At 51.2% G+C, this 24,990-nt stretch overlaps 2 protein-coding genes across 5 annotated transcripts; both read left to right on the top strand.

Annotated features, from left to right (window-relative positions):
- The first annotated feature begins 794 nt into the window (after positions 1-794).
- On the top strand, positions 795-11,308 carry Fbl (fibrillarin rRNA 2'-O-methyltransferase). Its single transcript, XM_026411555.2, has 9 exons — positions 795-902; positions 6,042-6,203; positions 6,299-6,400; positions 6,478-6,572; positions 7,581-7,751; positions 8,865-8,997; positions 10,167-10,279; positions 10,905-11,050; positions 11,191-11,308. The coding sequence occupies exons 1-9, from the start codon at positions 893-895 to the stop codon at positions 11,213-11,215; spliced, it is 957 nt and encodes a 318-aa protein (XP_026267340.1). The 5' UTR covers positions 795-892; the 3' UTR covers positions 11,216-11,308.
- A 256-nt stretch (positions 11,309-11,564) lies between these two features.
- Positions 11,565-24,121, top strand: Dyrk1b (dual specificity tyrosine phosphorylation regulated kinase 1B). Of its 4 annotated transcripts, XM_026411522.2 has the most exons (12): positions 12,263-12,509; positions 13,733-13,896; positions 14,945-15,064; positions 15,155-15,343; positions 15,688-15,835; positions 16,702-16,988; positions 17,695-17,841; positions 17,932-18,072; positions 18,371-18,406; positions 18,491-18,686; positions 19,048-19,154; positions 19,250-24,121. In XM_026411522.2, exons 1-12 carry the CDS (start codon positions 12,431-12,433, stop codon positions 19,619-19,621), a joined length of 1,986 nt encoding a protein of 661 aa, XP_026267307.1. In that variant the 5' UTR covers positions 12,263-12,430; the 3' UTR covers positions 19,622-24,121. The 4 variants fall into 4 exon arrangements, with proteins under 4 accessions (XP_026267309.1, XP_026267307.1, XP_026267306.1 ...); XM_026411524.2 differs by lacking the exon at positions 12,263-12,509 and adding an exon at positions 11,565-11,729 and having other exon boundaries at positions 18,371-18,686; XM_026411521.2 differs by having other exon boundaries at positions 18,371-18,686.
- Positions 24,122-24,990: the final 869 nt, after the last annotated feature.

A 24,990-nucleotide genomic window follows, 5' to 3' on the forward strand; every position in this document is an offset into this window, starting at 1 on the left:
TATTTCATCCCACAGTTTTGAAGAAAAAAAAAAGTTTTTTTAAACAAAGGATTGAACCCAGGGGCACTTAACCGCTGAGCCACTTCCCCAGCCCTTTTTATTTTTTGAGACAGAGCCTCACTAAGTTGCTGAGGCTGGCCTTGAACTTGCTATCTTCCTGCCTCCTGAATCGCTGGGATGAAAGGCATGCGCCACCGCGCCTGACCCTTTCATAGTGTCTGGAACATACGAGGTCCACAGTGAATGTTTTCCGAAGGTATGAATGGGAACTCAGAAAAGGTGCTTGCTTATTCTTGGGGGTGGAAGGCATATTGAGTACAGAGGGAGCCAGGAATAAAGAAGAGAGGGAGAGAGCAGAGCCCGTATTGAGGCCTCAGTAAGAGCTCTGATGCCAGGCAGGGGGCGCACGCCTGTAATCCCAGCTCCCAGGGAGGCTGAGGCAGGAGGATCGCGAGTTCACAGCCAATTTCAGCAACTCATCAAGAACCTGAGCAAAATAGTGAGACCTGTCTCTAAATAAAATATTAAAAAGGGGGTGTAGCTCAATGGCTAAGCACCCCTGGGCTCAACTTCCGGTACAAAAAAAAAGTAACAGCCTCGGTTAGCCGAGTGCGCATTCTAGGGAAGCTGGATACCGGAAGCGCAGCCCAGAGCGCAGGAAGCGAGCAGAGGGGGCGGGGCCTCGAAGGGGCGCTTAGAAGCCCGGGAATCCCCGCCTACTACGCGAGCAGAGTTCCAGGCGGGGCCCGTCAGTCAGGGGGCGGGGATACGTGGCTGCGTCACGGGCCATACGCCGCCGCGCGCCTGCGCTCCTTTCCACGTGCGAAAGCTCCAGACTCGTGGAGTTAGGGACGCAGCCGACTCCCGGATCCGCGCAACTCCAGCGCTAGCCATGAAGCCAGGTGGGGGCTGGCAGTGGGGTCCGGGTTCAAGGACTGGGGACAGTGGGAATCCGGGTGCCAGGCCGGAATCGGAGGGATGGGGCCTGGGCCTGGGCTCTGAGCCTGGGGTCCGGTCTCGTGTGGGGAGGTGATGCTGGTTCTGCCCTGCGATCGATCCTGATCCCTGGAGGTCTGAAGGTTTGTGACTGGCTTCGGTCGTGAGTCGAGGGTCTTGGTCCTGGGATTGGGGTTTGATGTCTAGTAGATGCGGTCGTTAGGGGCGATTGGATATTGGGTCGGGGGCAGCACTTGAGGATCTTGAACCGGCGTCTGCATCCAGGCATCTGTGCATGGGTTTGGGAATCTGGCTTGGGTTGGAGATGGAGAGTTTTGATCTTGGGACAAGGAACTGGGTCTGAAAAGCTCGCTTCTCCGTCTCCTCCCCTGTCGCCATCGTCACCACCATCCTCTTGCCTCCCAAACTTGCTCCTCAGAGAGAACCGGAGTGGATGAGAACCACCCCTTTGTAGTGTGCTGCCCTCTCTTGTCATTTTCCCGCTCTCCACGGTTTAACGGGGCCGGGGGGGGGGGGGGGGGGGCGGATCCCGGAGATGGAGATTTAGGGGCCTAGGATTCGCAACTCTGCAGTTAGAGAAACTTAAACAAGCCCAGCATTAGCGGATGGAGGGAGGGTAGGCACAGAACACTAGTGGTCTTTATTTATTCTGCTTCCCTTGTTACTCTGATGGAACCACCTCACAACCCCTCTTACGGTGGAATGAGAGTTATGGCTTTGACAGAAGGACCTCAGTTCCATAATTGTTTCTGGCTCACTTTCTCAGCCTACTGGTGACCTTGGACAAGTAGCTTTTCCTCTCTGAGCCTCAGCTTTCTCATCAAGAAAGTGGCACCCTGTTAGGATTAAGCGAGGTATTTTTTTAAATTAATTAATTTATTTTTTTTGGTATTGGGGATTGAACTTGGGGGCACTCGACCCCTGAGCCACATCCCCAGACCTATTTTATTTAGAGACAGGGACTCAGTGAGTTGCTTAATGCCTCCCTGTTGCTGAGGCTGGCTTTGAACTCAGGATCCTCCTGTCTCAGCCTCTTGAGCTGCTGGGATTATAGGCGTGGACTACCACTCCCAACGAGGTAGTAGTACAGCTTGACAAATCATGATATTGGCTTTAATTGTCATCCTTAACTTTCTCAAGGGGAACAAAGTTAGTGTTTCTCTCCCTAGTGTCTAAGAGCTTCCTAAATCATGCCTGCCCACTACCTACTTTTCTTCAGTGTGAGAACTGGGTCCACTAAGTTTGGGGAGTTTTTCACCACTGCCAAGAGGGTCTGTTTCTCTAGTTCAGGTTTTGTTTTCTTCTTGTGTGTGTGCATATATGGAGAGATGAGGCATCTACAAGGGCATTGTGGATCCATACCCTACATGAACTCCCTTTCTTTTCATTCAGGGGAGGTAGTTGCTAGGCTGTGTATCCTGAGACCCCAGCAAGCCTGCATATGTTCTGTGGACTGTGATTGTGTGATTTCCCAAGGAATGGAGGACGTGCCACCCGGCTTTTCTCCATTGCAGGGTAAAATGTGAAGTTGTAGAAATTGTCTGGAGTCAGCTTTTTAGCCTGAGTGAGAGAGGAAGCCTTCGGGAGATTTTGATGCAGTGAGATTGATGTTTTTAAAGGGATCTTTCTTTTGCATCTGTGTGGAAATGACTTTATGGTAGAATCAGGCACATCAGTGGCATTTATACCCCAAACCTAGGAGATGTGGCTCGGACCAGGGTGGTAGCAGTGGACTTGCTGACAGAGCATTTTGATTTGGGAATATAATTTGAAGAGAGAGCTGACAGATTGTATGCAGAGTCTGAAAGGAGTGAAGGCTAATTAAAGTTTGGAGTATATAAGTGAAGGATGGAGTTGCCATTTGGGGCGGAAGTGAGGGGGATTGAACCCAGGGGTGCTTCACCATTGAGTCACATCCCCAGCCCTATTTTATATTTCATTTAAAGACAAGGTCTCAGTGAGTTGTTTAGAGCCTCACTTTTGCTAAGGCTGGCTTTGAACTCGCGGTCCTCCTGCCTTAGCCTCCCTAGCTCCTGGGATTACAGGTGTGTGCCTCTAGGCCTGGCTAGAGTTGCCATTTTTCAGTTGGGGAAAGCTGTGAGACAAGTCCAGATGCTAAACCAGAGGGTCTATAGACCCCCTGCCCCCAACTCAGAACTTTCTGGGAAAGTGTGTAAGAACCTGTGTTTTTTTCCTGAGGAGTGAGTCCTTTCAGTACATTTCTCTGACAGCCCCAGCACCTGAAGGATATGGATACGTTGTGCCTGGGATTGAAAGCTTACACTTGCACCTGCTGCACCCCATGCAGATGCCCACCCTTGCCAGGTCTGTTTTGGGGGCCTAGGTTGAGACTCTCATGGATTTCTCTGCTGAAGAGGGACTCCTCCCCTCAGTTTGAACTATGTGCCAGCTGTGTATTATGTGAAGTGCTTTTGGATATTAAATAATTTAATCTTTACAACTTTATGAGGTAGGAAATGATAATCATGATCCTTCCCCTACTCTCTAGGGTCATGAATGGAAGTGGCATGGCCATCTCCCTCCCTATATAGGATACTTTGGGGAGAGACCAGCACTCTCCCAGTCACTACCTGATTACCTCATCTCTGAACAAAAGGAGAGGGTGCTTTCTCCTTGGAGCAATTCCCAGGAACTTAACAGTCATTAGGCAGTTGCTCAGTTGATGTTTATTGAGCCACTACTTTGTGCCAGATGTTGTGTATGGTGCTGGGGATGCCACAGTAACCAAAACAAATCCTTATGCATTTGGAGCTTGATTCTTGTGGAGGAGGTAGCCATGATAATATTAAAATTATAGGTATGATATATGAAGAGAAATAAAGCGGGGTAAGGGTAGTGCAGCCAGGAATGCCCTCCTGGATAGGGAACATTTGATCAGAGACCTGAATGCATTGGAGTTGGGGAGCTATTCTGCTCTCTTCAGGAAGCAGGCAGTGGGAACAGCACATGATGGAGATTTTAGAAGTTGGACTATTCTTTGGTGGGAAAAGCGTGGGACCCAGTGAGGTGAGAGAAATCAGCAGGGGTCAGATTCTTGGTCTATTGGGTCTCAACTGGGGTTAGAATCATCTGGGGAGCTCTAAAAAGTCCTCATTCCCAGCACAATTAAATCAACATCTCTTAAGTTTCAGGGATTTAGCCACAGGTTGAACTCATTGGTTTGGGGCTTTGTAAGCCAGGGAAAGAAATTTTGATTTCATTTTGTGATGGAAAATCCTCGGAGGGATTTGTTCAGGGGAATGGTGAGACCTGATTTTGCTGTCTTGAAAAGATCAACCATTAGCTGCTATGTGGAAAGTAGACTGCAGAGGAGCACAAGACAGGAGGTAACGCCAGGTGATGTTTGGGTATTTTGAACATATAGCTATTAATTTTTTAAAAAATTAGATTAGGAATAGCTATTAAGTTACACTTTCAAAGAAAGCAAAAACAAAAAATAAAATTATTTTTTCATTTTTAATACCATTTAGATACATGAAACTATGGCAGGCTGTGGATATAGTGTACCTTTACAAAAACTTTAGTGAGTTTATTATTGAATAATTTACATCATGAGATAATATTAAACCATCACTAACTTTCAAACTAACCATGCTTTAAGAAGTCTTGTGGCTTTTGAAGGCTGGCACAGTTCTGCACACCTGTAATCCCAGTTATTCTGAAGTCGGGCAGGGGGATCACAAGTTTGAGTATAGCTGAGCAATTTAGCCATACCCTTCGCAAAATAAGACTTAAAGGGGGGGGGGCTGGGGATATAACTCAGTGGTAGAGAGCTTGCTTAGCATGTGCGAGGCCCTGGGTTCCATCCCCAGCACCACCCAAAAAAAAGAAAAGAAAAAATAACTTGGGGTGTTTCAGAATAGTACTTCAGAGCTTTTAAAACATCACAGAAAAGTAAAATGTGGAATTGGTTAGCACCAGAAGAATTCAGTCTGCTTTATGCATTGTTTTGTACTTTGAGAACAATGTTTCCTGAAATATCAAAAACAAAGTCTCTCCAAATGTATTTTTATTAAGCTTCTGGGTTTTTTTTTTTTGTTGTTGTTGTTGTTGTTTTTTTTTGTTTTGGTGTGGTGCTAGAGGGATTGAACCCAGGGCCTTGTGCATGCAAGGTAAGCAATCTACCAACTGAGCTATATCACCAGCCCTAAATTTCTGATATTATTGACAATCCCTAAACCACTTGTGGATTGTTATCCTTTTTTTTTATTGGTACCAGGGATTGAACTCAGGGTCACTCGACCACTGAGTCACATCCCCAGCCCTATTTTGTGTGAGACAGGGTCTCACTGAGTTGCTTAATGCCTTGCCGTTGCCGGCCTTGAACTCTCCATCCTCCTGCCTCAGCCTTCCAAACTGCATAGATTATAGGCATGCACCACCACGCCCTGCTTTTTTTCCCACTTTATTCCTGAGCTGGGAAGAATGTTGGAAACTTGGAAGCAGGCAAAAGAGTTAGCTGGGCAAGCATTGCACTAAACTGCCCTCTGTTTGGGGGTTGGTACTTTCCTTCCAGATGCAACGTCAGGTGGATCTAGGGGACTCTGGCCACAGTGCACACACACACAGGGGTTGCGTCTATATCCATTTTCCACCTCTGTCTCTGCACCATAATTAATAACTCCTTCCTGGTCAGTAACCCAATCATGATTTCACCTTTATGATCCCCTTGCCTCCAGGGCAGGGGCAGTTACCACATGTGTCAACACAGTGTGGCTTTAACTTTAATTGTTACTTACCATCACAAAAAAAAAAAAAAAAAAAGGTTTTCTCAAACTTGTTTTTTCACTTAACATTGTAATTCTAAGTTTGACCTGTCTGTGGTGTGTGACTGAAGGTCATTTCCATTGTCAATTATGAACATTCCTCTGTCGTGTCTGTCCATTCTGCCCATGTGCATTTGGGCTCCTTCGGCGCTTCCTGCGCTTGGACGTTCTTGGACGCCTGTCCTGCCACACACCGGCACTGCTCCTCGGTGTCCCACCTGAGTGGGGCTGCCAGGTAAGAGCTATTTAGTCTTTTAAGCTTCATGGCCCTGATTCCTGGTTTTGTTCCCACCACAGGTTTCAGTCCCCGTGGGGGCGGCTTCGGTGGCCGAGGGGGCTTTGGTGACCGAGGTGGTCGAGGTGGTCGTGGCGGAGGCCGAGGGGGCTTTGGTGGAGGCCGAGGTCGAGGTGGCTTTAGAGGCCGTGGCCGAGGAGGAGGTGGCGGAGGAGGAGGAAGGGGTAAGTGACATCGGGGAGTGGGGCGCAGGGGCCTTCCCGAGCCTCAGGGGGAGGGAGACCGCGGGTCCCCCTCCTACTGCAGCTCTTCTTCGCAGGTGGAGGCTTCCAGCCTGGTGGCAATCGGGGCCGTGGCCGGGGCGGAAAAAGAGGAAACCAGTCAGGAAAGAATGTGATGGTGGAACCTCATCGACATGAGGGTGAGTGGGGACGGGACGGCAGCTGGTGTGGGACAGGGCAGGGCTGGAGTCTCAGCCCCACTCTCTGCCTTCACCAGGGGTCTTCATTTGTCGTGGAAAAGAAGACGCGCTTGTCACCAAGAATCTGGTTCCTGGAGAATCTGTGTATGGAGAGAAGAGAGTCTCCATTTCGGTGAGACCTGGGCCCCTCTCCAAGCCACCAGGCCCCAGCTGATGGTGTCACCAGTGGTCTTGTCTCCCTGCCCCTGCTGTGTTTCCTCCATATGACAGCCAGGGGGCCATCTTAACACTTAGTCGGACTGTGGCCCTCCTGAGTCCTCCCTGTGGCTCTGCACATTCTAACTTCCCCTCCCCGCTCATGAGCCTGTCTCCTCCACTCTCCCCACAGGTGCCCCCAGCCACACTGGCCTCCCACTCTCCCCTCTCCCAGGTCCATGCAAAGCTGCTTCCTTCTCATCTGCATCTCTGGTTAGGTGTCACCTGGTCTTTCGGACAGGGTAGGCTCATATCACCCTGTCTGTTAAAAGCAGCCCTTACCGTCAGTCCCCTGCCTTCTATTCCTGTGTCATTTTCTCTGTGTCCAGCCATGGGCCTGCTTGGGGCCTTCCTGTTTGCGGTCCCTCTGCCTGGAGTGTTCTTCCCCACGTAGCTGGAATGGCTCCCCCTGCCCTCCAGGTCTGGTTCAACAGTCTCCTGCCCAGCCCTTCCTGGCTGCCCTTCCTGATTTTTGCACGTTCCTTGCTGTGTTTCCCAAACTTCACATCTTTCCTGGCTCAGTGTTCTCTCCTAGCATGTTCACCATCTAACATGCAAGTTTGTGTTTAGTTAGTTACCTCAGTGTATTCTTAATCCTTTAAGGGCAGGATTGGAGTCTTCACTATTTTGTCTGCAGCACCTGGGACCAGGAGTAGCATAAATAGTTGCGAGGACAGGAAATGAGAAGTGCACAGGTCTGACTATTATTCCTTGTATTTACCGTCTCCTGCTGCCTCTTCTCATCAAGTCAGCAACATCCACACGAGGACAGGGGTACACCTGTCGTGCTCACTGCTGGGAGTCCATGTTCAGTTCCTGTGTAACAACTGAACTTCATTTCTTTTGAGGGTTCTTAGAGCCAAGGGAAATGGGGTCCTATAGAAGAGTCCAACACTAACTTCCATCTTCATATTTCTTGACACAGGAGGGAGATGACAAAATTGAGTACCGAGCCTGGAACCCCTTCCGCTCCAAGCTGGCAGCAGCAATCCTGGGTGGTGTGGACCAGATCCACATAAAGCCAGGGGCCAAAGTGCTCTACCTCGGAGCAGCTTCAGGCACCACCGTCTCTCATGTGTCAGACATCGTAGGTCAGGTGAGTAGACAGGTAGAGAGGTGGATGAAGGGAAAGGCCACCTCCTCTGTCACCCTGAAGTGGTCCTAGCTGCTTCCCTACCGTATGTGATGTTGGGCCATCTCCTTCCGACACAGTACCTGTGAGTCAGCAGAGCAGCCTGAAGTAGATGCTCATTCAGCTGCACTCCTGGGTTCTTGGCCTTGAGGAAGGTGGTATGGGCATGGAAAGACCAGCATTTGTGTGGGATCCAGAGCTGGGAGTATAGATACCAAACTATTTGGATTTGTTGCCTTCTTTAAAAATTCATGTCCTCTGCCAGGTGTGATGGCTCGCACCTATAATCCTGTTACTCAGGTGTTGAGGTAGGAGGATTGCAAGTCCAAGGACAATCTTTTCAAGTTTGAGGACAGCCTGGGCAACTCAGCAAGACCCTGTCTCAAAATAAAAAAATGAAAATGGCTGGAGATAATAGCTCAGTAATAAAATTCCTTTGGGATTAATCCCCGTAAAGGAGTGGGGAATGGGGATTTATGTACCCAAAATCTGATCATCTATTTTCTCTTGAAAGAACCAGTAGTTCTCATAGTCTCCAGTCTGCATTTCTTGTGTGTACTGGTTTCCCACAGAGGGCACCTGGCATGTGTGTATCTCATTTCATGACTTCTTGTTCACTTATGATTATAGGCATGTTAAAAACCCTAGACTCTTGGGTATTTAATGATGAAGTGGCTTTCAGCAAGTTACCTAACCTCTCTGAGCCTCAGTTTAATACTCTGGAGAATGAGGTTGTTGTGACAGTTAAATAAGTTAATTCCTATAAGGGCCTGATCCATTTCAAATACTCTTAGCTCTGGTTATTTCATCTCTGTGCTTTGGTTGCCTATTTTTGGGGAGCCTGGGCTCTCAGATCAGGCAAACTAGGATTGTGTAGCTTTGCTGATAACTGAGTGACCCTTGGCCAGTGACTTCAAACCTCAGTTTATTCACCTGTAATATGAGTATGATAAAAACAGTATTTAAATAGTTGGATTTTGTTGGGAGTCTGAAGTGATGTGCAGTGGATGAACCCAAAGTAGTCATTCCCTAGATGAGGACCAGTGTTGTTGCTGATTATTATTGGATTTATCTTAGGATGGACTGGTCTATGCAGTTGAGTTCTCTCACCGATCTGGCCGTGACCTCATTAACTTGGCCAAGAAGAGGACCAACATTATTCCTGTGATTGAAGATGCTCGGCATCCACACAAATACCGCATGCTCATTGGTGAGAGTGGGTCCATGGGGTGGTCCAAGGCAGGCAAGGCATGCCAAACCAGGTTTCCTGGAAGATTCAGACGGGGTCAGATTGGAAGAGCAATGGATGGGAATGGAAAAATGGGGAGGGGAACCAGGAGAGGTGGTGAAGGTCATGACCCTGCTTCAGGGGTTCAGATATCTGGTGCCATGGAAGAAGCAGACTTGTCTCCTCCCTTCTTAATCTTTACAGTGTTCCTAAACAAAAGAAGCCACTTTCCGGGGTCCTTATTGTCTGGTGAGATCCTAGCCCAGAAAGCACAAGCTGTGTGTGGCCTGGACCAGAGGGGCCTATTGAATATTTTTTTTAATTTCTTTTTTGTTTTAATTAGTTATAATGACAGTAGAATGCTTTTATGCACTTTGATATACATACATGGGATATAATTTCTCATTTTTCTGAATGTACATGTTGCAGAATCATTGGTCATACAGACAAATATATACATACAGTAATAATGTCTGTTTCATTCTACTGTCTTTCCTCTCCCCACATGGCCCTATTGAATATTAATAACTATTTTTTAAAAATATAGTATAAAAATGGAAAGTCTTTTAAATCTCCCCAGAGGTAACTGATAAGAACATTTGCTATCTGCTTTTCCCAGTTTTCAAAGAATCAGTTTTCACTAAACTACCTTTTCATTTTTTTAAAGTCACATTGCCTTAAAAATATTTTCATTCCATTCATTTTTCTTTCTGTGCATTTTTTCCCCACACACAGTCATTTCCTTCCCCTTGTCCTGTAGTTTTTTCACAGGCCTGTTCCCACTCTTGCCTTTAAACTACTCAGCTTTACTTGTCTTTCTCATGATGTGTCTGTTTTCTTCCTCAAGACCTCAGTGCACCTCAAGGACAGGGTCCAGGTCTGACTCCTCTCTGTGTCCCCCATACCCAGCCCAGTTGGCCACAAGAGTAGATGGCATCCAATTAAGAGGATTGGATAAGTGGTGTGACTGTCAGTTTTGGACCCATCTCAGGGTACTGTGGAGGGAAGGGGGATCATTTGGAGAGAGTGAGACTGGAAGTAGGGAGACTCTTCCAGGAAACTGCTGGTAATGGAGCACAGGCCCCACAGGAGGATCTGGAACGATCTAGCATGTATCCAACTTCTTTAACAGTATCGTCCTTTCTCCTTAGCAATGGTAGATGTGATCTTTGCGGACGTGGCCCAGCCAGACCAGACCCGGATCGTGGCCCTAAATGCCCACACTTTCCTGCGCAATGGAGGACACTTTGTAATTTCCATTAAGGTGCGGGGCTTGAAATCTAAAACTGAGTGGCAACATCCTGGGGGGTATCTTTTGGGTAAAAGAGGCAAGAGAGTGGCAGTCATGTGCATGATGACCATCTTAGTTTGAATTCCAATTGAGTAAGTTATTTAATCATTGTCAGTTTCTTTTTCTTGCAACATAGAAATACCTGTCTTCTTAAGAGTTGATGTAAGGATTAAATTAATCGATGTATGTGAAGTGTTTAAACAGATCCTGACATGGATTGGGAAATGCCCATTCTGAGTGCATTTCTCAGAATGTTTTGAGATAAAAACTCCGCCTTGTGCCTTTCACCAGGTTCACCATTTGTTAGCCTTTTGTGACCTTGGTTTTATTGTTCCCAGCTTCATACTAATATTACTAAGATGAAGTAGGTGAGGGAAAAAAAAAAAAAGCTGGGTTTAAAATTTAAACACTGACTTTTAGATAAATAGGACATCCTGCTTCAGAGAACCATATTTAAAACTTATTCTAATTAAGTCTTTGACCACATTTGCAAGCCTGGGTTTCACTTGATGAAGACATACTTCTGGTTTAAAAAGCATGAAAAAAGGGAAAAAGCCCACTGCCTTGCTGCAGACCACAAATCCTTCCTCCTCTGTAGGCCAACTGCATTGACTCCACAGCCTCAGCTGAGGCCGTGTTTGCCTCTGAAGTGAAGAAGATGCAGCAGGAGAACATGAAGCCCCAGGAACAGTTGACCCTAGAGCCCTATGAAAGAGACCATGCTGTGGTTGTGGGTGTGTACAGGTGAGCAGGGGCCCAGTAATCCACCGGGACAGAGACCTCCCTTCCAGGCACCAGCAGTGCCATGGTTCTGGGGACCCCCAAAATGATGACAAGCTGTGACACCATCTCCCCATCCCCAATCTCCTATCTTCTGCACACAGGCCACCTCCCAAGGTGAAGAACTGAAGCTCAAAGCTGTCTGGATTTCAAGAGATGTGTGTTGCTACTGTTGAATGTTGATTTTTTTCTATTAAAAGACTGATCCAGTCGCTCCCTGCAGCTGATTGTTCTGTAATTGCTGTTGTCTGTAGACAACAGGATCCATGTGCCCTCAGTCAACTTTGCTTGGTGGGGGTTGGAATTGCATCCTGTCACAGCCCTTGCTCTTCTTGCAGCAGATTCTTGTGCAGCCATCCTAACCCAGATCCCGGTTATTGGCGGCTCACTGCGCATATGTGCCAGTAAGCGCCGCAGAGCGCAGGCGTAGAATGTTACCCTATGTCACGTGAGGGGAGTGGATGAGATGGGGCGGAGCCTGAGGCCGGAGGGGGGGTCGGTTTGTTGTGGTCGCCATTTTGCTGGTTGCATTACTGGGTAATCGGGGCCCTGGCTTGCTGCGTCCGCCGGATACCCTCAGCCAGTGGGCAGGTCTGAGCTCGGGCTCCCCGAGCAGTTTGAGTCCCCTTACCCGCGCCCTCAGGTAACGACGCGGCAACGGGCGGGGCGGCACGCGCTTGCGGGAAGGAGGGCAGGGCGGGATCCGCCCTGCCTGCGTCGCCGCGAGACTTAGCACGAGGCCGAGGGAGAAGAGGAGGGGGGCATCGGGCAGGTGCGAGCCGTGCCTAGCTATTCATAGTCGGATTCCTGGAAGGGGCCGAGCCCGAGGGAGCCTTCTTGAGAGGGAGGCTGGGAGGGGGCTGCTGGGCCCCACTCCCGCCCTTTGTTTGGGCTCGGCTCCGCCGGCCGCTTCGTCGTCGCCTAGCAACAGCTGCCCTGGTCTGTGATTGGCTCAGCTCTTGGCAGCGACGACCAATGGCACGGTTGTTGCCATGGGAGGTGCGGATTGCCAAACTCTGGCCCCGCCCGCCGGGTCTCAGCGGGCCGGGGCGGGCCTCCTGGGTGGAGGGCGGGACACCAGGGTCCCGGGGGCAGGTGGCCGCGGGGCGGGGCGGGGCGGGGCCGGTGGGGCGAGGGTTAACCCTCCCCTCCCCCGTCCACCTGCTCTCCCCTTCCCCCGCGTGCCCCGGGCTGACCCTCGTCCCCTCCTCTCCCCGCCCGCGGCGGCGGCTGTTGTCACCCACGGGGCAGCCTGTCCCGCTTGCCCTCACCGCCGCGGGGCTTGCAGGGCCGGCCCGGCCGGGGACAGGCGGCCACCTTCTCACCGCTGCTATCACCACCGCCATGCTGGCCGCTCGCCCACCCCACTGGGGGCCCCAGCGCGCCCCAGCCCCCCGTGGGCCCCGCGCCAGCCCTGACCCGGGTAGGGGGTGGGGGCTGGGAGATTTGGTCCTAGTGTGGGGGGGCCCCTGGGAAGAGGTTGTTTGTGGTGCAAGCTCCAAGAGAGGAAGGGGTCCTGGAGTGGCAAGGCATGGGACAGATAGGATTTGGTATGAAGAGAGTTCCGTAGGAAGAGGATTTTGTCGTGGCAGACACTGGGAAGAGAGAATCCTATGTGATATTTGGGGATTTGGCTATAGGGCCCTTCTAGGAATAGACACCGTTGTAGAATGACCTGGTGTGGAGGGGTGACTGGAGAAAGAGCTCTGGTAGGCATATTGGGTAATTGAGTGGGGGCAAAGATCCAGTATAGGGGAGAAAAGGATAATAGTTTCAAACTGCAGGAAAACACGCCTCCCCCATAAGCCCGTGAGGTGGAGGAGTTGGCCTTGTCTGGGAGGGGGTCTTAAAGTAATATGGGGTAGATCTCTTGTGGGGCCCAGAAAAACTAAAATATGGCATAGAGAGACTTCCTGGAGGGATGGTTCCTGGTTTGGGAGGACCTAATATAGGGAAAAGGTCTTGGCATGATATGGAGAGGGTGCCCTGGGAAAGGAATACCCTGGTAGTTGAAGACTCTGTCATAGGGTTTCTCAGACCTCCATGTGGCCTGGAGGTCCCTGAGGATCCTGATATGGTTTTAGGGGCCTGCAGAGGACTCTTGCTGTGGCTTGGGGGGATCCTACTGGGAAGGGTCTACTTAAAGTGGAGGGTCCTTACTGTGGCACTGGAGCATCCTGGTGTTCAGGAAAGACTATTTGAGGGTGAAGTCTTGTATGTGGGGCCCTGGGGAGAGCCATGAGTAGAAAAGGGAAGAAAGAAAGAGTTCTCCCCAGAGTGCCCCTGGTTTCTGCCTTCTCTTTTCCTCCCCCAATTACTGGTGTCTTTCTGTCCTCCTTTCCTGTCACTGTCCATATCCACCTCCTCCCACATTGTCCGGCTCCCAATCATCCCTTTTATGTATTCTTTTCTTTGTGCTGCCTCATTTACTTATTTTATTATCATTTGCTGTGGGACTCTGCTGTGCCACCCTCTCCCACTCACGTGCTCTCTGTCCCCTCTGTACTGCTACCTGTTGCGCTATTGCACTCTTTTTCTCCCTTCCTCGTGCCCTGCCTTCTCTCTTGTGCCCACCTCTTCCCTGCCTGGCACTGTCCCACATATCCCCACGGTCCATGTTGTTTTCCCACCTCCGCCTGCTCTCAGGTCTCAGCGGCGGTGGCAGCCGAGGTGCAGGATGCGAGAAGGCGCCCCCCGGCCGGGCTCCCGCTCCAGGCCTCGCACCCCTGCGGCCCTCTGAGCCCACCATGGCCGTCCCACCAGGCCATGGTCCCTTCTCTGGCTTCCCGGGGCCCCAGGAGCACACACAGGTAGGCATTCAGCTGGCTCCTCATCTGCCAGGAGGTAGAGGGAAGCTGGGAATAGAAGGGTCTGAGGGTCAAAAGATGATGCCATTGTGCAGGATAGTCTCCAGGGGACATTGTGAGACCCATGGAAGTAGAATAGTTTCAGGCAATTACTTTGGGGAGCTTGAGTTCAAATCCTGACATGTTGGCTGCATTAGGTCCCCCACACGTCAGCTTTCTGTTAAGTAAAATTGAGCCAATGACAATGCCTCCCTGGCGGGGTTATTGCTAGGGTTAAACAAGCTAACACAACACACAGGGAAGGTGCTAAGGACAGTGCCAGGCACACAGCAGACAGAAAGTGAGAAAAGAAAGTCCAGAGTAAAAGACCTGGAGGGGTCAGTGGGGAAAGGGGCTGAGCCTGAAGGGTCTGGGACTACATACAGGGCCAGAGTGATGTGCAGATTTCCAGAGGCAGTAGATAAGGCTCCAAGATGTAGAACTGGAAGCAAGGGTGGAGCAGGAGGTCCAGGGGGCCAGGTCCCGATCCAAGGACCTTGCAGTGAAGGAAGCAGGCGGAGATGCTCCCTGGGAATGAGGGTTGGCATATGTGCTGCCAAAGCAAGCAAGTGGGGTGAGGGTTGGGAAGGCCCCAGGGGTTGACAGTGAATGGATTTGGGAGGACTTCAGAGGCAGGAATCCTTGAAGAGATGATCTCAGGTGGAATGTTTGAGGGGCAGAGCCCAGGTATTCTGTATGATCTCTCCCACTGAGGTTCAGAAAAGAGTGAAAGAACTGACCCAGGGTCTGGGGGAAAGGTCAGGGGTAAACCATTCACTCCTTTATTCACAGGACAGATTTCTAGCCAACATTCATCATGTGCTGGTCCCTGCTCAAGGCACTGGAGAGTCAGCAAGGACAAGACAAGTTTATATTCTAGTGGGGGAGCTAGACAAGGACCAGTTAAATATGTGTGTGACCATGATGAGCCAGCCGCCCCTTTAGTTCTTCTCTCCAGGAGTTCTAAGGCCAAGGCCTGTCCTCACTGTCCTCTCCTCACGCTGCCCCACAGGTACTGCCTGATGTGCGGCTACTGCCTCGGAGGCTGCCCCTGGCCTTCCGGGACGCAACCTCAGCCCCGCTGCGCAAGCTCTCTGTGGACCTCATCAAGACCTACAAGCACATTAATGAGGTGGGCAGGTGCTGGACGTTCCTGGGCTGAGTGCTGCGGGGTCTCGGCTGTTTGAGGCTCACAGTTCCCTTTTTCTGGCTGGCTGGGCAGGTGTACTATGCCAAGAAGAAGCGGCGGGCCCAGCAGGCGCCACCCCAGGACTCAAGCACCAAGAAGGAGAAGAAGGTCTTGAACCATGGTTATGACGATGACAACCATGACTATATTGTGCGCAGTGGCGAGCGCTGGCTGGAACGCTACGAGATTGACTCTCTCATTGGCAAAGGCTCCTTTGGCCAGGTACAAGACAAGCCCCATGCTGTCCAGGGATTGGGGGGCTCAGGCACCCACTGACATTGACCCAGACATCCAGTACTTCAAGTCCTGTGCTGGGTCACTCACTCCTGTCCAGTCACTAGGTTTCAATGTTCCCCCGTTTACTTTTTTGTAAAAATACAAATAATAAGACTCCACAGAAGATAGTTTATGTCCATGTTCATATCACTGCTCAGCTGATGGTGAGCACTCAGTTTTGAAGTAGTAGTAGTAATCCTGTGATTGCTGGGTCTTCTGGCTGGAAGGGAAGAGCAATGCCTGGCTCTGTCCCACCCCCGCCTCACTTGGTCACATGCCCTGCCTGACAGGTGGTGAAAGCTTATGATCATCAGACTCAGGAGCTGGTGGCCATCAAGATCATCAAGAACAAAAAGGCCTTCCTGAACCAGGCCCAGATTGAACTTCGACTGTTGGAGCTGATGAACCAGCATGACACAGAGATGAAGTACTACATAGGTGAGGCCTGGGACTGGCTGGGCCATGGGTACCTCGCAGAGGGCGCACTCTGGGATAGGGAGGGGTTACCTGCCCCCCACACACACACAGGAGGTTACCTGCTGGTTTTAGGGCAGCACCTGGTCTGTACCTCTCAGCCTTATGGAGTCTCCTGTTGCTTTTATAACTTTTGCCCGTTCACTTGATAACCGTGGTCAGGGTTTATCGAGTACTCATTAAGGGCCAGGCTTTGTGATAAGCACTTTACATAAATGACCTCACCACAGTCCCATGAGGGACAGGGCACTATTGCCCACATGTTGGAGATAAGGAACCCAGGCATTCCATGTTGTCACTTGCATGAGGTGACAGCTTGTATTCAGCAGAGCTATATTTTGATAAGGCTCCAGAGCCTTGACTGTCAACATCTATGCCAGTCTTTGTTTTTTCTTTTTTTTTCTTTTCTGCCACTGATTCCTCTTAGAATTAGCAAGGGGATTGACTGTTTCTCTTGAAAGGAAAATTTACAGTCTTCCTACAAAAGGAAAACCAGTGTTTCTTGCCACAAAAATAGATATAACTACGATGAAAACAATGCTATCTATAAAATCAAATGAGGAAGTGTAGAATTATGTTAGGAACTAACAGAAACCTTTTATTTGGTTTAATCAGAAGGTTGACAGAAACTTGAAAAGAGAACTTCCTGTGTGACTCAAGTTATACACCATATAGAAACATCTTGACTGATGGGAGGTGTCCATGGGCACCCAACAATTTAGCCAGTGCTTAGGAAGCTGAGGTACTCATTGCTGTGTGACCCTGGTCTACCTTTGGCCCTCTCTGAACCTGTGTCTTCTCTGTTACTGCCTCTTTCACCTCCCCCACAGTCCACCTGAAGCGGCACTTCATGTTCCGCAACCACCTGTGCCTGGTGTTCGAGCTGCTGTCCTACAACCTGTACGACCTCCTGCGCAACACACACTTCCGAGGCGTCTCACTGAATCTGACCCGGAAACTAGCGCAGCAGCTCTGCACGGCGCTGCTCTTCCTGGCTACGCCGGAGCTCAGCATCATTCACTGCGACCTCAAGCCAGAGAACATCCTACTCTGCAACCCCAAGCGCAGTGCTATCAAGATTGTGGACTTCGGCAGCTCCTGCCAGCTTGGCCAGCGGGTGCGGCTCAAACCGTCCAGGGGCGGGGCTAGCAGGGTGGGTGGGGCCGGTGGGGCGGGGCTAGCCCAGGACTGCAGAGACTACACCTGAGGGATTGCGCTGGAGGTGGGGATTTCAGCTGGTGCTGTCCTAGCGGGCCCCTGCTGGCTGGAAGAAGAAGAGAGTCCACAGATACACTGTCCACTAGGAGGGGAAAGGGTCATTTCTCATGTAGCCAGAGGCAGCCAGTGAAGTTGGTTGGTTTGGAACCTGGGGTGTTGCTTTGCAAATCGTTTACTTAATCGGGATGGAAGGGCCCTTCACTAAGGTTACTTAAGAATCGAGCACCATGTCATACCCCTGTAATCCTAGTAACACAGTAGACTGAGGCAGGAGGATCACAAGTTCAGGGCCAGCTACAGCAATTTAGTGAGGCCCTAAACAACTTAGCAGACCCTGTCTCAAAAAATAGAAAGGGCTGGGGATGTGGCTCCAGTACCCTAACTTAGGGCTTTGGGGACTGCCAGCCTCTGATCACCAAGAAGGGGCAAGGACTTGGGATAGAGAGAGGGTTAAATCAGGTGAGCAGAGATTGTGGTTTCTGGAAAGTGGTTGCCAAGAATGTCAGGATTTGAAGCCTCCGTTCCCAGTTGGGTCCTCTTAGCTTTGTGGGTGCCAGTGGCATCAGTAAGGGAGGCTGGGACTCCTGACTATTTCCCTCCCCCAGATCTACCAGTATATCCAGAGCCGCTTCTACCGCTCACCAGAGGTACTCCTGGGCACGCCCTACGACCTGGCCATTGACATGTGGTCCCTGGGCTGCATCCTTGTGGAGATGCACACGGGAGAACCCCTCTTCAGCGGCTCCAATGAGGTGCGCCCCCGCCCCCCAGGAAGGGCTGTTCTGGAGGTGGAAGGGTGGAGCCTGGCTGGCCTGGTACCCCTGACCACCGCCCGCCCACAGGTGGACCAGATGAGCCGCATTGTGGAGGTGCTGGGCATCCCACCGGCCCCCATGCTGGAGCAGGCACCCAAGGCTCGCAAATACTTTGAGCGGCTGCCTGGGGGTGGCTGGACTCTACGAAGGACAAAGGAACTCAGGAAGGTGCGGCTCCTGCCCCGCGCCACTCCTCCCACCCCGGTGGCCCCTCACTCTCTCACACTTGGGGCTCCCTCTCTCCCTCCTTGTTTTCCCTCCCAGTGTCTCCCCCTTTCTTCCTTTCCGCCTTGTTTACCCTTTCCTTCCTCCCCTGCCCACCCCGTCTCTCCTTCCTACCCCGCAACTCTAGCTTCTCTCTTTCCACTTTCTCTCTTGTGCCTCTGTTTCCCCGTGTGTGTCTCCCTGCCCCTCCTGCCCACTGACGGCCACTCTCTTGCCCCCCCTCCCACCCCCTCCCTGCCAGGATTACCAGGGCCCCGGGACACGGCGGCTGCAGGAGGTGCTGGGCGTGCAGACGGGCGGGCCCGGGGGCCGGCGGGCGGGGGAGCCGGGCCACAGCCCCGCCGACTACCTCCGCTTCCAGGACCTGGTGCTGCGCATGCTGGAGTATGAGCCCGCCGCCCGCATCAGCCCGTTGGGGGCTCTGCAGCATGGTTTCTTCCGCCGTACGGCCGACGAGGCCACCAACACGGGCCCGGCAGGCAGCAGTGCCTCCACCTCGCCCGCACCTCTCGACACGTGCCCCTCCTCTAGCACCGCCAGCTCCATCTCCAGCTCTGGTGGGTGCCCAGTGCCCAGAAGGGAACAGCAGGGTGGGGTCAGCTCTGGTTTGCCCTGGCCTGGGTGACCCTGTCAGTGGGCCTTTGAAACAGCCTGATTTTTCCAAAATAAGGTGGGGTAAGCAAGTTCCATGTGGCCCTGACATGACTCCTGAAGCTGGGCTTGGGCTCACATCCCTAAAACTGTTTTGACTCTTAACGCCCAAAACAAAAATCTGACCCCAAATCGCAAAACTGGATCCTTCAGATGAGTTCTGGCGGATGAGTACAAATCTGGGCCTAGGCCTCGAAACAGACTTAGCAACCCCCAAACCGGCTACCTCTCTCCTCACCTGTGGCCTCTCCTCCCTGGCACTTCCAGGAGGCTCCAGTGGCTCCTCCAGTGACAACCGGACCTATCGCTACAGCAACAGATACTGTGGGGGCCCTGGGCCCCCCATCACTGACTGTGAGATGAACAGCCCCCAGGTACTAGGGCTTTGAGGGCTTTGAAGGTGGGTGATGGGACGCCGAGACTTTCAGACCCAGGTCTGTCTCACCAACTGCTGCTTTGGTTTTTTTAGGTCCCACCCTCCCAGCCGCTGCGCCCTTGGGCGGGGGGTGATGTGCCCCACAAGACACATCAAGCCCCTACCTCTGCCTCGTCACTGCCGGGGACAGGGGCCCAGTTACCCCCTCAACCCCGATGCCTTGGCCGTCCCCCATCACCAACTTCGCCACCACCCCCGGAGCTGATGGATGTGAGCCTGGTGGGCGGCCCTCCAGACTGCTCCCCACCTCACCCAGCGCCTGCCCCCCAGCACCCGGCTGCCTCAGCCCTCCGGACTCGGATGACAGGAGGTCGTCCACCTCTCCCACCCCCTGATGACCCTGCCACTCTGGGGCCTCGCCTAGGCCTTCGTGGTGTACCCCAGAGTACAGCAGCCAGCTCATGACCCTGCCCTCTCCCTGGGGCCCCTCCTGAAGCCATACCCTCCCCCCATCTGGGGGCCCTGGGCTCCCATCCTCATCTCTCCCCTTGACTGGAATTGCTGCTACCCAGCTGGGGTGGGTGAGGCCTGCACTGATTGGGGCCTGGGGCAGGGGGTCAAGGAGAGGGGGTTGGCCACACTCTCCCCACTGAGGACTGGACCCTTGACCCCCTATCCCCCCTTGTTTTCTATTTATTGTACCAAAGACAGTGGTGGTCCGGTGGAGGGGAGACCCCCCTCATCCCAGGGCCCTAGGAGGGGGTGGGGGCAGGTAGGGGGAGATGGCCTTGCTCCTCCTTGCTGTACCCCCCAGTAAAGAGCTTTCTCACATGCCTGCCTGAGCGTTTGCAGGGCCTTGGTTCCCCTCATCTGGCCCTTAGAGGCATGGTGGGGAAGGGAGTTTGGGGAGGTGGGGGGTGCCAGAAGAGCTTTGTGGTGTGGATACATCTCTTCTGGAGACATTAGGGATGTTGGTTCAGTCTTGGGGCTGCAGAAGTTCTGGGGCTGCTATGGAATCCTAGACAAATCTGGATAGGATCCTATCCCACATTTGCCTTTTCCAGGGCAAACTAAGGCCCTGAAAGGTAAAGGCCCCCTTCTCTTCTGTCTGGAAAATACCATGTTATGCTCTCATAAGCCACAGAATATACAGGCGGGTCTCCTTATGCTGGGCAGCCATCGGTACGTGCTGGGTGTACTTAGCAGGCCCTGTTAGTGCCACCTGAGGGACAGGCAGGCAATAGGTACAGACTTCACCCCGTCCATGTCTGGTTTCCCCCTTTGGAATCATTGCGAACAAAGCATTTTTGAGAGTCTCAGGCAAAAAGATATTCCCTGGGTTCCAGGTAAGTGGTCTTGTTCCCCGGCAATTTGGAAACGTCTGTCTCAACTGGCCAATCAGGAACTTCCTGGTTCACAAAGGGTACGTTCTCCTACTGCTGGGGCGTGGTGTTTCCTGGGAAATGGAGTTCTAGGACGTAGTTTCTTTATCCATTTTTCGTTGGGAAACTACGAAGACCAGAATTCTCCGCTCACGCGTGGGGGCGGGACTTGAGGCAGCCAATCAGCAGTCGGGGTTGTTCTGGCGCCTGGTAGAGGCAGGCAGTAGAGGTGAAGGAAGCCGTGATTGGGGCGTTTGGGCAGTTCTCTGCGTAGGTGTGTGGCTGGCGGGCATGCGGAAGGTGGGTCCCTCGTCACAGCGTGCAGGTGATGTGCTCGCGGTTCTGGAGCAGGAGGTAGGCGCTGAGGCCTAAAGCGGCCCTGTCACGAGAGCCATCACTGGTTATTGTGACTAGGCGGCTTGCGGGAAGCTCCTGTCGGAAGACAGGCCAGGACATCCTTGCGGACCTGTGCCTGTTCATCCTGGAACGCGGTGAGAACCGGAGGAGGCAGAGTAGGGGGCGCTTCCAGGGAGAGTAGGAGCTGAGCTAAGACCTGCAGACAGAAGGATGTGTTGGGGGTCAGTCCCCTGGAATGGCATGCGCAAAGGTAGTCCTGGAAAGAACCTGTTTTTTATATTTTGGTGGAGATCGTTTTGAAAGTTCTGAATGAATTAACTCATGGGACATTTTCTTGACCATCTAGAGAGCTGGCCTTTGTCCTGAGAACAAGAAGTCACTACAGGATTTTTAGAAGTCAGGGAGCATGCTTCAGTTTTGTTGCGATCTGGGAATAGATTGATAGCAAAGAGGCTGGGGTCTGGCAGTCTCTGTAACAGGTTCCTAGGCAAGAGAGATCCTGGATGGATCAGAGCAGGGGCTATGATAGGGAGGGAAGGATGGAGATTGGTAGGAGAGAAATCCAGAAGGTTGAGTTGGCAGGTTTGTGGAAGAGGTAGAGGGGCTGGGGAAGGGGTATCTCCAGCACGTGAAACAGATTGTAGATTCCCAATTAAATTTTTCCTTAATTTTTTTCCTCTCTCCAGTACTGGGAATTGAATGCTTTACCACTGAACTATACTCAGCTCACTCAGTAAAAATATTTAGAATTAACAGTATTTGGAGACAGGTGCTATTGTCATCTTCCCTTTGCAAATAAAGGTACAGAAAATAGAGGTAGTTAAGTAATTTGCCCAAGATCACAGAGCTAGGAAGTGAGTCAGGTTGTGTGTGAGTGTGTGTGTGTGTGAGAGAGAGAGAGAGAGAACCCTTGACTTTAAGGTGCCAGATGAACCTAGGGACATCAGAAGGGGCCAGATCATGTAGGTCCATGAAGAATTTGAGATAGGCACAGAAATGTATGTCTCACATTTCTGTTTCCAGCCCAGAACCACTCCCCTGAGCTCTTGACCAACTGTCTACCTCATACCTCCTTGTTTTTCTGGAGGTATCTCCAAAGTCATCTTTATCAAATTGAACTCCTGTGGTAGCACCTTGATGGTCTTCCTGCTCCTATTCAATCTGTTTTTCACATGTTCAAAGGGACTCTGAACATCTGCATTGGTCCTATCCCTCCCCTACTCAGAACCCTTCCATGGCTCCATCTCACCCATGGTAAATGCCAGAGTACTCTCCATGGCCTGTAAGGCCCTGCACAGTCTGCCTTCATCATCTCTGTGACATGGTGGACTATCATCACTCACTCTGCTCCAGCCACACTGGCCTCAGGACCTTTGCACTTGCTGTTCCCTTTGCCTGGAAGACTCATGTCCCAGATTTCCCATACTCATTCCTTCACCTCCTTTAGTTTTTTACTCAGATAATACTTTCTTCTTGAGATCTTCCATGACCATCCTTCAAAAATTATACCACTGACATCCATTTTTCCTTATGTTAATCATATCACTGTTTATCACACTGTACAATTTATCTTGTTTATTGACACCCCTCCCCCCCATACCATCAGCTTCATGAGGGCAAGCCTTTGATTATCTCTTTCATGCTTTATCTCCAAACCCAAGAGGAGTGGCTGTGCACACAGCAGGACTCACTACTCAGATTGAGCCATTTTCAGAGCGTAGATCTGGATCAGAGTATCGGGGCCATCCCTGCACAACTCAAAGGGTCCACCTTAAACTTTTCTGAGGGCTCAACACGTTTAGCAGACGTTTATCTTGCCTCTGCTTTAAGCTCAGTGTTGGGAACACAGCAGAGGACAAAGTAGTTTCCCCAAAGAACCCAGTCTCAGGGATGAGGGTTCAAATGGTAATCTCACAAATGTGGAATTACAAAGAAAGGGAGAGGATGCTGTGAGCCCCTGATAGGAAATCTGGTCTGGATCCTAGGAAGAGGTTTGAGGCTGTGCAGGAGTTTGACTAATTCCATGGACAGTGTGTGTGATGTTTGGACCTAGAGGCTATGTTTGGGTTGTTTTTGTTTTGGGGGATTGAACTCAGGGGCACATCCCCAGCCCTATTTTGTATTTTATTTAGAGACAGAGTTGCTTAGTGCCTCACCATTGCTGAGGCTGGCTTTGAACTGTGATCCTCCTGCCTTAGCCTCCTAAGCTGCTGAGATTACAGGCGTGTGCCACCGTGCCCAGCATGTGCCACCGTACCCGGCATGCAACCACATATTCTTTGCTGTTTCTCCTGTGAAGTAGCAGAGTCTCCTTCCTCCCCTTGAATCTGGACTGGCTTATGATTTGTTTTAATCAATAGAATGTAGTGAAAAGTGGCACTTACCAAATGTGGGGCCTGAACCTTAAGAGGCCTGGTAACTTCTGCTTTCACTCTTAGAGCCCTGGTTGGAGGACTCCTGCAGCGCTGCCTGCCTTTTTTTTTTTTTTAATTCTGATTTGTTATATGTGACAGCAGAATGCATTACAATTCGCTTTACACATATAGAGCACATTTTTCCATATCTCTGCTTGTATCTTTATAGAGGTCCAGCAGCCTCTAGCTGCTCTGGCTATTTTAGCTGATGAGAGTGATGCTGCCTTGGATTTTTAACTGCTGCCAGCTGACCCCATCTGCATTAGAGACAAACCATCCTGAGTCCTCTCACCCTCTGACCCTTGCCTAAATTGCAGAATTATGAGCAAATAAATGGTTGGTATTTTATGACTGTGTTTTAGGATGATTTGTTACACAGCAGTAGCTAACTAAAACAAACTAATATTTTTCAAGATCTCACTATTATGACTGAATCCTTATAGTCACCTTAAGTGGTGCTAATTATTATTCCCATTGTACAGATGAAATAGTGAAGACGTAGAAAAGTTAATAAAGCAGTAACATAGAATCTCTCCCACAGTAAGCCCTGCATATGTGATAGCTAATATCAGCATCATATTCATCAGCACTAAAATTGTCACAGTTATTAAAAATAAATGATATTCAAGCCAGGCATGGTGGCACATGCCTGTAATCCCAGGGACTCGGGAGGCTGAGACAGGAGGATCTCAAATTTGAGACCAGACTCAGCAACTTAGTGAGACTCTAGGCAACTTAACAAGACCCTGACTCAAAATCTCAAACAGAGGACTGGGGATGTGGTAAAACACCCCTGGATTAAATACTCAGTACTCCTCTCCCCAAAATAAAAGTGGTATTCAGTTAGATAGAGACAAGCTTGTTGGGCTGGGGGTCTTGTTTTGTGTTTTGAAGGACTGGTAGAGAGGCAGAATGTACTTGGCGATCTCCTCCGAGTTCCAGATCCGACCTCAGTTGGCATGCCGCTCCTCCTGGTCTTCTCCTTAGGGATGCAGTAGATGGTTAATCATCCAGCCTCTTTGAAGTGGAGCCCACCTGTCCTGCCTGACCCCCAGGGCCACGCTCCCATGTTCACGCCCCAGCTCTCGGGCGCATGCGCTGTTCTGCGCGTTGGTGTTGGTGGCAAGCCTGCCTCCTCTGAGCCTGTACCCTGTTGGCAAGATGAGTGGTGAGTAAATCCTGCTGCTAAGAGCTGTGGAAGCCGAGGATTGGAGGGAGAGGGACGAGGGGGGTTATAGGTGGCCGTGTTGAAGGTGTCTGTGAGTAAAATGTGAGTGCAGGTCCTGACCAAGGAGGAAAAGGGACAGTCCAGGTCAAAGGCCCCAAGGCACGGGTGTGGTGGTGGTTGTGGTTGTTGTTGAAGCAGAAGGAGCAAGGTGGGTGGAGGTCATCCAGGCCCTGATGGCCGCAGTAAGGACGTCACCTCGGTGCTGAATGGCCATCGGAGCCCTTTCAGCTAAAACGATAGGATCTAAAGTTCTGCAGGGATTCCTGAGGTCTGGAGCCTAGTCCTGTGGGCACCAGACTCCACAGGGAAGGCCACTGGATCCAGCCCAGAGATGCTGGGGACTTGGCAAGGGTGTGAGCAGAAGAGGTGGTCAGATTTTTTTGAAGGGAAAATCAACAAGATGTGGGGTGTGGGTGTAGGGCTAAAAAGGGGGAGTCGGAGCAGCCTGCGCAG

Source organism: Urocitellus parryii, chromosome 15, assembly GCF_045843805.1.
Source record: "Urocitellus parryii isolate mUroPar1 chromosome 15, mUroPar1.hap1, whole genome shotgun sequence".
Classification (NCBI taxonomy): Eukaryota; Metazoa; Chordata; class Mammalia; order Rodentia; family Sciuridae; genus Urocitellus; species Urocitellus parryii.

Coding starts and splice junctions, on each gene's coding strand:
- Fbl (XM_026411555.2), top strand. Junction 7,752..8,864: donor TGTCAGACATCGTAGGTCAG/GTGAGTAGACAG, acceptor GATTTATCTTAG/GATGGACTGGTCTATGCAGT. Junction 11,051..11,190: donor GTGGTTGTGGGTGTGTACAG/GTGAGCAGGGGC, acceptor TTCTGCACACAG/GCCACCTCCCAAGGTGAAGA.
- Dyrk1b (XM_026411521.2), top strand. CDS start 12,431: ATGCTGGCCGCTCGCCCACCCCACTGGGGGCCCCAGCGCGCCCCAGCC. Junction 17,842..17,931: donor TCTTCAGCGGCTCCAATGAG/GTGCGCCCCCGC, acceptor GCCCGCCCACAG/GTGGACCAGATGAGCCGCAT. Junction 19,155..19,249: donor GTGAGATGAACAGCCCCCAG/GTACTAGGGCTT, acceptor TGGTTTTTTTAG/GTCCCACCCTCCCAGCCGCT.